Here is a 12,607-nt window from a genome sequence, read left to right on the forward strand (position 1 = left end):
TATTTTGAGATGTGCGATATCACAATCTCTTTCAATAATGACAGGAATGGAGGAGGTCTTTATTCCAGTGAGTTTGCTAAGGCGAACACCGCCATGTTTAGTTTTGCTCAACCTAGATCGAGGCACGGACACGGTCTCAATGGAGATAGCTGAGCTGACTACACCTGACTGTGCTAGTGGCAGACTCCACTAAGCTGTCAGGCTGGCTAACAGCCTGCTGCCTGGCCTGCACCCTGTCTCATTGGGGAGGCTAACAGCCTGCTGCCTGGCCTGCACCCTGTCTCATTGGGCTGGCTAACAGCCTGCTGCCTGGCCTGCACCCTGTCTCATTGGGCTGGCTAACAGCCTGCTGCCTGGCCTGCACCCTGTCTCATTGGAGCTAGAGGAGTTAGAGCCCTGTCTATGTTGGTAGATAAGATGAGAGCTCCCCTCCAGCTAGGATGGAGTCCATCACTCCTCAGCAGGCCAGGCTTGGTCCTGTAACACCCTCCAGCTAGGATGGAGTCCATCACTCCTCAGCAGGCCAGGCTTGGTCCTGTAGCACCCCTCCAGCTAGGATGGAGTCCATCACTCCTCAGCAGGCCAGGCTTGGTCCTGTAGCACCCCTCCAGCTAGGATGGAGTCCATCACTCCTCAGCCAGGCCAGGCTTGGTCCTGTAGCACCCCTCCAGCTAGGATGGAGTCCATCACTCCTCAACAGGCCAGGCTTGGTCCTGTAGCACCCTCCAGCTAGGATGGAGCCCATCACTCCTCAGCAGGCCAGGCTTGGTCCTGTAGCACCCCTCCAGCTAGGATGGAGTCCATCACTCCTCAACAGGCCAGGCTTGGTCCTGTGGCTCCCCTCCAGCTAGGATGGAGTCCATCACTTAGCAGGGGGCCTCAGCAGGCCAGGCTTGGTCCTGTAGCACCCCTCCAGCTAGGATGGAGTCCATCACTCCTCAGCAGGCCAGGCTTGGTCCTGTATCACCCCTCCAGCTAGGATGGAGTCCGTCACTCCTCAGCAGGCCAGGCTTGGTCCTGTAGCACCCCTCCAGCTAGGATGAAGTCCATCACTCCTCAGCAGGCCAGGCTTAGTCCTGTTTGTGGGGGAGGCCCAGAAAGAGGGCCAGTTATCTATTCTATATTTTGGGAGGGGCAGAAAACAGTTTCCAACCAGCGATTGAGTTGTGAGACTTTGCTGTAGAGCTCATCACTCCCCCCCTAACTGGGAGGGGGCCAGAGACAATTACTTGATGCCGACACATCTTTCTAGCTAAGTTAAACGCTGAAGTTATGTTGCGCTTGGTGACCTCTGACTGTTTCATCCTAACATCGTTGGTGCCGACGTGATAACAATATCCCTATACTCTCTACACTCACCAGATTTTGCCTTAGCCAGCACCATCTTCAGATTAGCCTTTACGTCGGTAGCCCTGCCCCTGGTAAACAGTGTATGATTGCTGGATGATTATTTTTAAGTCTAATATTGCGGGTAATGGAGTCGCCAATGACTAGGGTTTTCAATTTGTCAGAGCTAATGGTGGGAGGCTTCGCGACTCAGACCCGGTAATGGGTGTAGGAGAGACCTGAGAAGGCTCGGCTTCTGACTCCGACTCGTTGCTTAATGGAGAGAACCGGTTGAACGTTTCTGTCAGCTGAATGAGCTACAACGTTTGAGCATGCCGACAGCATTTCTTTCCAGAAGCCTTGAGAAAATGTTCCTGCTGCGGGGACTGTGTGGGGGGGATTTATAATACTATCTGTTCTTACTGGTGGCACAGACGCTGTTTCAAATTGCCCTTGCCTAACGATTGCATCTGAAGCTGGGCTTGCAACACTGCTATCCTCACCATAAGGCGATAGTTCTCCTGTATATTAGGAGTACAGCGACTGCAATTAGATGGCATAGGGTTAATGTTACTACTTAGCTGTTTCGGCTGGTGGAGGTCCTGTAGAACCATGTCCAGATAAAGGGTCCTGTAGACCCATGTCCAGATAAAGGGTCCTGTAGAACCACGTCCAGATAAAGAGTCCTGTAGAACCATGTCCAGATAAAGCCTCCTGTAGAACCATGTCCAGATAAAGGGTCCTGTAGAACCATGTCCAGATAAAGCCTCCTGTAGAACCATGTCCAGATAAAGGGTCCTGTAGAACCATGTCCAGATAAAGGGTCCTGTAGAACCATGTCCAGAGAAAGGGTCCTGTAGAACCAGATAAAACGTCCGGGGTGAAAAAGTTGCATGAAAAAAGTCAAGCAAAGAAAATATGAAGACTAAGATGTGTTAAATGCAGAGTTTTGATTAAACGGTTATTAAAACTAAAAATGAAACATTTGGCAGGTAGTCAAGTAGCAACTAACAGCCCAGCACAGTGTTACCGGAAAGATCTGGGATCTGATTCAAGGCTGTCAGTACAACATGCGTCTTCGACTGCCTCTGGAAGTGGTCAGTAAGATCTAATCACAAACAGACTGCAATGCATCTTTTGATTGTCTACATCAGTCGACAAATGTGGACCCAATCAGAAAGTGGACAAGACTAGGACAATAGACCCAGGTATAAACAGGGGCTCATGCCTTCACATTATCCTGGAATGCTGTGGATCAGACTTACAGAGAGACAGAAAAATGTTTTTAGGAAAATATATAGTCCATTATTTATGGACCGATCGTATTTCCACTGGACAGAGACATTACATCTGCAGCACAGAGAACATAAACTACATGACCACTAGTATGTGGACACCTGCTCGTCAAACATCTCATTCCAAAATCATGGGCATTAATATGGAGTTGGTCCCCCCTTTGCTGCTATCACAGCCTCCACTCTTCTGGGAAGGCTTTCCACTAGATGTTGGAACATTGCTGCGGGGACTTGCTTCCATTCAGCCACAAGAGCATTAGTGAGGTCGGGCACTGATGTTGGGCGATTAGGCCTGGCTCGCAGTCGGCGTTCCAATTCATCCCAAAGGTGTTCGATGGGGTTGAGGTCAGGGCTCTGTGCAGGCCAGTCAAGTTCTTCTTCACAAAAAGATCCCACCTTGTCTAGCATATTTTGTTTTGTCGACATTTGGAAAGTTTACTGACCAATGATCTGTCTCCATCAGTCGTGATATTTTCTATCCAACTTTACATCCTGACTCTGCACTTGAAGCATTTAACTTCTTCCGGTTACTGATAGGCCCTTAAAGAAACTGACTGTTATTAAAACGACCAAATCCCTGTGGATAGATTATGAATTGAAAAACTGTATGGCTGAGAGGGATGAGGCTAAGGGAATGGCAAGTAAGTCTGGCTACACAGCAGATTGGTAAACATACAGTAAACTGAGAAATCACATAATTAAACTAAACAAAAAGAAGAAGAAAGTGTACTATGGAACAAAGATAACTTATATAAAGAATGATAGTAAAAAGCTCAGGAGTACCTTAATTTAAATTCTAGGCAGAAAAGCTAACTGAACCATCCTTCATTGAGGCTGATGGCTAATTAACAAAACCCTTTGATATTGCCAACCACTTCAAGAACTTTCATCATTTTTTGGTTGACAAGATTAGCAAATCTAGGCATGACATGCAAACAACAAATGCTGAGCCTTCATATTCATGCATAACGGACCAAATAGTGAAAGACAAACATGTAGCTTTGAATTCCGAAAAGTTGGTGTGGAAGAGGTGAAAAAAGTATTGCTATAAATAAGGACAAACTACCTAGAACCACCTGAATGGTACACTACATGACCAGCAGTATGTGGACACCTGCTCGTTGAACATCTCATTCCAAAATCATGGGCATTAATATGGAGTTGGTCCCCCCTTTGCTGCTATAACAGCCTCCACTCTTCTGGGAAGGCTTTCCACTAGATGTTGGGACATTGCTGCAGGGACTTGCTTCCATTCAGCCACAAAAGCATTAGTGAGGTCGGGCACTGATGTTGGGCGATTAGGCCTGGCACGCAGTTGGCGTTCCAATTCATCCCAAAGGTGTTCGATGAGGTTGAGGTCAGGGCTCTGTGCAGGCCAGTCAAGTTCTTCCACACCAATCTCGACAAACCATTTCTGTATGGACTTCGCTTTGTGCACGGGGCATTGTCATGCTGAAACAGGAAAGGGCCTTCCCCAAACTTTTGCCACAAAGTTGGAAGCACAGAATCGTCTAGAATGTCATTGTATGCTGTAGCTTTAAGATTTCCCTTCACTGGAACTAAGGGGCCTAGCCCGAACATGACGAACAGTTCTTGTGCTGACGTTGCTTCCAGAGGCAGTTAGGAATTCGGTAGTGAGTGTTGCAACCGAGGACAGACGATTTTCAGGCGCTACGCGCTTCAGCACTCAGCAGTCCCGTCCACTTCGCGGCTGAGCCAGTGTTGCTCCTAGACATTTCTACTTTACAATAACAGCACTTACAGTTGACCGAGGCAGAAATTTAACAAACTGACTTTTTGGATAGGTGGCATCCTATGACGGTGCCACGTTGGAAGTCACTGAACTCTTCAGTAAGGCCATACTACTGCCAATGTTTGTCTATGGAGATTGCATGGCTGTGTGATCGATTTTATACACCTGTCAGCAACGGGTGTGGCTGAAATAGCCAAATCCACTAATTTGAAGGGGCGTCCACATACTTTTGTACATACAGTGTGTTCTATAAAACACATTCATCTTTTTTATTTGTATTTTTAATCCTCTCTAATGACTTCCAAACACTTGTACTTGGGCTGTATTCAATCCGTAGTGTTGAAAAGTTACAGAGTGCCCTATCAAAGCGTTTACCGTGAACGTGGGAACATTGCCTTTCAATTTCAATCACACTGTGACGCTAAACTTCAGTGCTACGGATTGAATCCAGTCCTTAGAAATGCTTGAGAATTTTTTTTTTTTTTTTTTATCTTAATGTCTAATATATAACCAATAGTCAATGACAAGGTTGACCCACATCCCATCACCTCAAACACAATTCAATCATTATGATTAAATCATTATGATTCAATCATTATCATTAAATCATTATCATTACATCAAATGTATCCAAAGAATTAAACACCAAACCTGATACAAGAGCTTGATTATTTATCAAGTTTATTGACACATTAGTGATACATTTAAATACTCTACACCATAAAGAGATTTACAACATGCTCATATCAAATATAATATATAGAAAAATACGGGGTTGATTTTTGGTCCCAGTCCGTTCCTGGTAATTACTGTGAAGCTCTGTTCATAATGTTATTGTGAAGCTCTGTTCATAATGTTATTGTGAAGCTCTGTTCATAACGTTACTGTGAAACTCTGTTCATAGCCGGTGATGGCCTATTCAGAATGGCCTCCACAGAGAAGGACAGAGACTGGCTGGACACGATCTTGGCCCCGGCTGACTTAGACAGGAACTCCTTGCTGTATCTATCAGAGCCTTTTAAACTGTAGAAGTCCTTAGAAGGTCCTTCACGGTACTTTCTGGCTGCTTCCTCCAGCAGTTCTTTACAGTAGGGGCCCCGGAGCTCGACTCCGGCCCCGGTCCCAGCTCTCTCCCCAGCCCCAGCTCCTACCTCGGCCCCGGCCCTCTCTCTTTCTCCAGCCCCGACCCTAGCCTTCTCACTCAATGTCTGCTGGATGAGTGAGTGGAAGGAGTTGAGCTTCATGGATAGTGTGTGTTTGGCACTGTCCTTGCTCAGCTTGTTCAGGACATGTTCATGACTGGGAGGGTGAGGGTGATGTTGGGGGTGAGGCTGGGGGGGAGGTGTACAAGGAGGGAAGGCCTGTCCGAAGCCTCTCTTCGGGGGAGAGAAGGCTGATCGTTCGCGGTGCCCCCCCTGGGTGAGAGGGGCCTGGGACTGGGCGGGGCCGTCCTGCTGCTGGGGGTCAGAACCCTCGGGGAGGCCCACAGCGACCCTTGACCCCTCCAGTTTGGCGGCAGTGACGGCAGTGGTTGCCGTGGCATCGTGGTCGGGCGGGAGGCTCTCTGCGGCAGCGGTCATCATCCTGGGATCCCAGACTGCACCTGGCTTCATGTTCTGGACGGCCGTGGCATTGCGTAGGCACTGCTGGTACAGGAGGGAGGGGCCACGCGGCCACACCATGAACCCCCGCGGAGAGGTCAGCGGAGAGGTCAGAGGGTACTGGCGGTAGGTGGTTGCCACGGAGACGTTGGAGGAGATGAGCTCCATGTTGCTGGGGCTGGCAGCGTACTTCAGGTCCACACAGCTGGGCGACAGGAAGCGACAGAGGTCCTTGTTGTTGTGGTGAGGCTCCTCCGGGGCTGTCTTGTAGGACTTGTACTCTGCAGCATGGCGGACCAGACTGTTGGGGAAGAGCAGAGAGGCTGTGGCAGCCTGAGGGGGTTCTAGCATCTCTCTCTCCTTGTACTCTCTCTCCAGCATGATCCTCTCCAGCTCTTTGTCAGCAAACGCTCTCCTCTTCCTCATCCTGTCGCTGAGGGGGGGCGGGAGAGGGGGGCTGACCCCCAGGTACGGGTCACCCTGCACCGGACGGTACCCTGCGAGGAGACAGAACAACTGAGGTTAGATGACATAGAGAATAATATAATAATATATAATAATAATAATAATAATAATAATAATAATAATAATAATAATAATATTAATAATAATAATAATAATAATATAATATATTCTAGTAAACTGCTAAAAGTAAACTTGATCGGTTTTGTATAACTGTTCATTATATTGATGTTAACTGTTTGTTAAGAAGAAAAGTAATTGCATGCAAATTATTGCAGGTTTACGGTGTGGTTAGGCCTATAGGATAGATATTTTTTTTATCTACTTTTATGGATGTATCAATCAGATTATGTTAAATAAAGCAGGTTAGCTATCAATGCGATTAGGGTGAATAAAGCAGTTTAGATATCAATGAGATTAGGTTAAATAAAGCAGTTTAGATATCAATGAGATTAGGTTAAATAAAGCATGTTCAATTCAATGAGATTATGTTAAATAAAGCAGGTTAGATATCAGTCAGATTAGGTTAAATAAAGCCGGTTAGATATCAGACAAATTACGTTAAATAAAGCAGGTTAGGTATCACTCAGATAAGGTTAGATAAAGCAGGTTATATATAAATGAGATTAGGTTAAATAAAGCAGGTTAGATATCAGACAGATTAGGTTAAATAAAGCTGGTTAGATATCAGTCAGATTAGGTTAAATATAGCCGGTTAGGTGTCAATGAGATTAGGTTAAATAAAGCAGGTTAGATATCAATCAGATTAGATATCAATGAGATTAGGTTAAACAAAGCAGGTTAGATATCAATGAAATTAGGTTAAATAAAGCAGGTTAGATATCAGTCAGATTAATTTACATAAAGCAGGTTAGATATCAGTCAGATTAGGTTAAATAAAGCAGGTTATATATCATTGAGATTAGGTAAAAATAAGCAGGTTAGATATCAATCAGATTAGGTTAAATAAAGCAGGTTAGATATCAATTAGATTAGGTTAAATAAAGCAATGTATATATCAGACAGATTAGGTTAAATAAAGCAGGTTAGATTTCAGACAGATTAGGTTAAATAAAGCAGGGTCAGTATCAATCAGATTAGGTTAAATTAAGCAGGTTAGAAACCAGACAGATTAGGTTCAATAAATCAGGTTAGGTATCAGTCAGATTAGGTTCAATAAAGCAGGTTAGATATCAGTCAAATTTGATATAAGTGAGACTAGGTTAAATAAAGCAGGTTAGATATCAGACAGATTAGGTTAAATTAAGCAGGTTGGATATCAATGAGATTAGGTTCAATAAAGCAGGTTAGATATCAATGAGATTAGGTTCAATAAAGCAGGTTAGATATCAGACAGTTTAGGTTAAATAAAGCAGGTTAGATATCAGTCAGATTAGGTTAAATAAAGCAGGTTAGATATCAGTCAGATTAGGTTAAATTAAGCAGGTTAGATATCAGACAGATTAGGTTAAATTAAGCAGGTTAGATATCATTCAGATTAGGTTAAATAAAACAGGTTAGATATCATTCAGATTAGGTTAAATAAAGCAGGTTAGATATCAATGAGATTAGGTTCAATAAAGCAGGTTAGATATCAATGAGATTAGGTTCAATAAAGCAGGTTAGATATCAGACAGTTTAGGTTAAATAAAGCAGGTTAGATATCATTCAGATTAGGTTAAATAAAGCAGGTTAGATATCAGTCAGATTAGGTTAAATAAAGTTAGATATCAGACAGATTAGGTTAAATAAAACAGGTTAGATATCATTCAGATTAGGTTAAATAAAGCAGGTTAGATATCAGTAAGATTAGGTTAAAAAAAAGCAAATTAGATATCAGACAGATTATCTTAAATAAATCAGGTTAGATATCAGACAGATTAGGTTAAATTAAGCAGGTTAGATATCAATGAGATTAGGTTCAATAAAGCAGGTTAGATATCAATGAGATTAGGTTCAATAAAGCAGGTTAGATATCAGACAGATTAGGTTAAATAAAGCAGGCAGTAGATATCAATGAGATTAGGTTAAATAAAGCTGGTTGGATATCAGACAGATTAGGTTAAATAAAGCTGGTTAGATATCAGTCAGATTAGGTTAAATTAAGCAGGTTAGATATCAATGAGATTAGGTTAAATAAAGCAGGTTAGATATCAGTAAGATTAGGTTAAAAAAAGCAAATTAGATATCAGACAGATTATCTTAAATAAATCAGGTTAGATATCAGACAGATTAGGTTAAATTAAGCAGGTTAGATATCAATGAGATTTGGTTAAATAAAGCAGGTTAGATATCAATGAGATTAGGTTCAATAAAGCAGGTTAGATATCAGACAGATTAGGTTAAATAAAGCAAGCTAGATATCAATGAGATTAGGTTAAATAAAGCTGGTTAGATATCAGACAGATTAGGTTAAATAAAGCTGGTTAGATATCAGTCAGATTAGGTTAAATTAAGCAGGTTAGATATCAATGAGATTAGGTTCAATAAAGCAGGTTAGATATCAATGAGATTAGGTTCAATAAAGCAGGTTAGATATCAGACAGTTTAGGTTAAATAAAGCAGGTTAGATATCAGACAGTTTAGGTTAAATAAAGCAGGTTAGATATCAGTCAGATTAGGTTAAATAAAGCAGGTTAGATATCAGTCAGATTAGGTTAAATAAAGCAGGTTAGATATCAGACAGATTAGGTTAAATAAAACACGTTAGATATCATTCAGATTAGGTTAAATAAAGCAGGTTAGATATCATTCAGATTAGGTTAAATAAAGCAGGTTAGATATCAGTCAGATTAGGTTAAATAAAACAGGTTAGATATCATTCAGATTAGGTTAAATAAAGCAGGTTAGATATCAGTAAGATTAGGTTAAAAAAAGCAAATTAGATATCAATCAGATTAGGTTAAATAAATCAGGTTAGATATCAGACAGATTAGGTTAAATTAAGCAGGGTAGATATCAATGAGATTTGGTTAAATAAAGCTGGTTAGATATCAATGAGATTAGGTTCAATAAAGCAGGATAAATATCAGACAGATTAGGTTCAATAAAGCAGGTTAGATATCAATGTTATTATGTTAAATAAAGCAGGTTTGGTATCAGTCAGATTTGGTTAAATAAATTACGTTAAAATATAGAAAGTATTGAATATAAGCTCAATTATTTATGTATCGTCCTTTTCCACTTTAAAAGCATTTCACAAAACATCTAAAATTGTATTTTACCTGCTTAGTTCTATCTGTACCTATAAAATAAAGACATTGTAACAAGTCTGAATGAGAGCGAGAGAGAGAATGAACACCAGTTCATTCAGTAAAACCATTACTAGAAAACACGACAAAGTAGTCTCCTGTCTCCTGCCTTACAAAATAATATAATTGCATAGGATAGGATAGAATTGTATATTATGAAATAGAATAGGAAATGATAGAATAGAATAGACTACAATAGAACTGTGTTACCTTCCAGAATGCTCTTAGCCAGCATCGTTGATGGTCTGATGTTTCTCTGGTAGATAGATCTTCTCTCCGCTGGAATCTGCTTCCCACAAATTCCCCTTTTATCCTGATAAAATTACAGAACAAAAAAGTAATAATTAATCGTGTATTATATGTGCAAAATAATAACTACGTGCATTATTATGCGTTCGATACCAGTCCCAAGGTTTAGAAAATATTAGATAAGTGATAGCAAGAGGCTACTTATAATATAAATATTTGTATTAATGTATTATTTAGATTAAGTTGAGTTCATCATTCTAGCCTGTTACTTTGTTTGGTGGGGAAATAAATAAAATAACTCTACTAAACTAAAACGAAACGTTTAAAAATATAGTCTGTGTTAGACTTCGCTGTCCTGATCATGTCAATGCAAAAGATCCAAACAGGACATGATTTCAAATTAGGCCCTTTTTACAATGTAAAAATGACATATGTTTGTAGTCAATGAAGACAGTTGGAATACATTTGAAATTAAAATGATTTTAAGATACAGTTTTGGCAACATTGTTCCCAAAAAGTTGCTTGTGAAACCAACGAGTTTTACACCCACTCGAATGATTTAAAATAATAATAGTAAAAATAAAAAAACACACACCCACACACCTTAATTAAATAACATAATTTATTAGAATCCACACACACCTCTGTAGCTTGTTGTCTCCGCAGTGCCACCTGAGCCGCCATGACCCGCTGTCTCTCCACCACCAGCAGACAGTTGGCACACTGGCAGTCCCTCCAGCGGCAGAACCGTTTATGCCCCTTCAGACAAGACACCACGCCGTGGTTCCTGCAGCGGGCACACTTCGGCGTCCGGCTTAGCTTCCGCTGTTCACCGGACCCGGGGCTGGTGGTGCCCGGCTTGTCATCTATCTTGGCCCCCGGCTCGTGGTCTCCTGCGCAGGGCAGAGAGGAGCTGTAGTCCGGCTGGTCCTGGTCGTCGCATTCGGTCTCCAGACTCTCCACATCGATCTCAAACTCTGCACCGGAGATATCCGTCATCATGTCTGCTGTCTGTCTCCCGGTGCCTCGTGGCTACGGTCCTCTCTCCAAGCTTCTGGCTCACGCGACGGTTGCTTCACTACAGTCAATACAGTCTGAAATAAAACAAAATATATCTGTAATTAAAAGCAGTACGGAATTGTGTTCCAGATTGTGCGCCCTGGGATTGACAGTTGAATAAATGTCCAATAAACAGAGAAATAATAACAGCATATCTATGAAGTGTGAAAAACGAGTAACATAAATGGGTAAACCATTTAGACTTACCTCAATGCAGACAGGCTCCTCCAGAAAATATTCAAAGTTCCTTCCAACATCCACTCCTTACTGCAGTTTGTCACTAGTCAGTGCGCTCTGAACTGATGAACTTGTCGCACTGACAGACACCGCTGATAATCTGGTTAATTGTTGCTCAATGTACCACGGAACAGAGAGAGATGTCCCAACGACAAATACAGACGTTGTTCTGACGCGGTCTGTCACTCTGGTCCGCTCCAAGGTTTTCTTCCAGGCTCGAGCCGGAGCACCATCCCTATGAAGAATTTGGGTGCGAGTGGGATTCCATCGTGATTGGCTCGTTTTCAACCCCTCGACCCTATTGGCTGTTCACGACGTTCTCTTTCTTGATGGAATTGCTGTAATGGCGTGGAGTTACAATCTAAACAGAACGAGGAAATGATTCCTCAACACATTGGAGAGCAGAGAGAGAGATAGCTTATACAGAGGGCTTGGTGGTGGCCTCATGCGTAATGACAGCCTGTAGCCCAGGCCTTATATTCAATTTAAGAACTTGAAGCTCTTATCAATTCATGCAGTGTATTAGCGTTGTCTGACATAACAAAGGTTTCCATCCAATTGGCGCCAGATTTTCATGCGAATATAAAAAAAAAATGGCATACAAATATCCATCAAATTGACTTGTTGTGGATAAAATGATGTGCGTGAGGTAGTGCACATACAAATTACTTTTGTAGTTAAATTCCCCTGAACCGAATAGAACATACAAGTTAAATGGGTTCATTTTCAACTCTACTAGACCACAGCTATTTATGTGCGGGTACACTACATAATTAGATTATTATGGACAAAAGAGCAAGATTATTTGTATTTGTCAAGCTCATCACCGTGCATTTTCTTCACCCTGTGAAGTTCATCATAACTTATTTAATATGTAACCTTATAGCCTAAACCGCATGCTTTCCCGAGTCGTAGTGGGAGGACCACACAACATACCATCATCAAGTCACTCCCAAGTTTATTTTAAAATGATGGTTATTATATCAATGTTTGCCCATTAAAGCGTTTCCACGCCATTTGTTGCATCGTTAATTTTACTGACACAAAAACCTTGTCTAACATATTTGGTTTTGTCTACATTTGGGAAATTTACCGACAGATTGCTGTTTCTATCAGGCCTCATGTACTTTACTAGCAGAAAAGGCTTGGATGGAAACCTGGTTAGTTAAAATAAAACTTATATAGATGTTTTTAGCATTTGATTAATTTGTTTTAATGGTCCTACTGTCGGTTGGAAAGATCCCAACTAGGCCCTATTCAATTCTCAATTATTCAACAGCATTTAGGCTTTGTTACAATGACCGTTACGTCATTTAGCAGACGCTCTTATACAGAGCGATTTACATGAGCAATTAAGATTAAGTCCCTTGCTCA

The 12,607-nt window shown here is 41.8% G+C and overlaps 1 protein-coding gene across 1 annotated transcript; it reads right to left on the reverse strand.

The window, feature by feature from the left end:
• Positions 1–5,065: 5,065 nt before the first annotated feature.
• Positions 5,066–11,435, reverse strand: LOC121584345 (doublesex- and mab-3-related transcription factor 2). Its single transcript, XM_041900171.2, has 4 exons — positions 11,204–11,435; positions 10,580–11,031; positions 9,899–10,001; positions 5,066–6,472 (listed from the first exon to the last, which is right to left on the reverse strand). Exons 2-4 carry the CDS (start codon positions 10,937–10,939, stop codon positions 5,256–5,258), a joined length of 1,680 nt encoding a protein of 559 aa, XP_041756105.2. The 5' UTR covers positions 10,940–11,031; positions 11,204–11,435; the 3' UTR covers positions 5,066–5,255.
• Between the last annotated feature and the right edge of the window lie 1,172 nt (positions 11,436–12,607).

This window comes from Coregonus clupeaformis, unplaced genomic scaffold (genome assembly GCF_020615455.1).
Source record: "Coregonus clupeaformis isolate EN_2021a unplaced genomic scaffold, ASM2061545v1 scaf2231, whole genome shotgun sequence".
In the NCBI taxonomy this organism is placed as follows: Eukaryota; Metazoa; Chordata; class Actinopteri; order Salmoniformes; family Salmonidae; genus Coregonus; species Coregonus clupeaformis.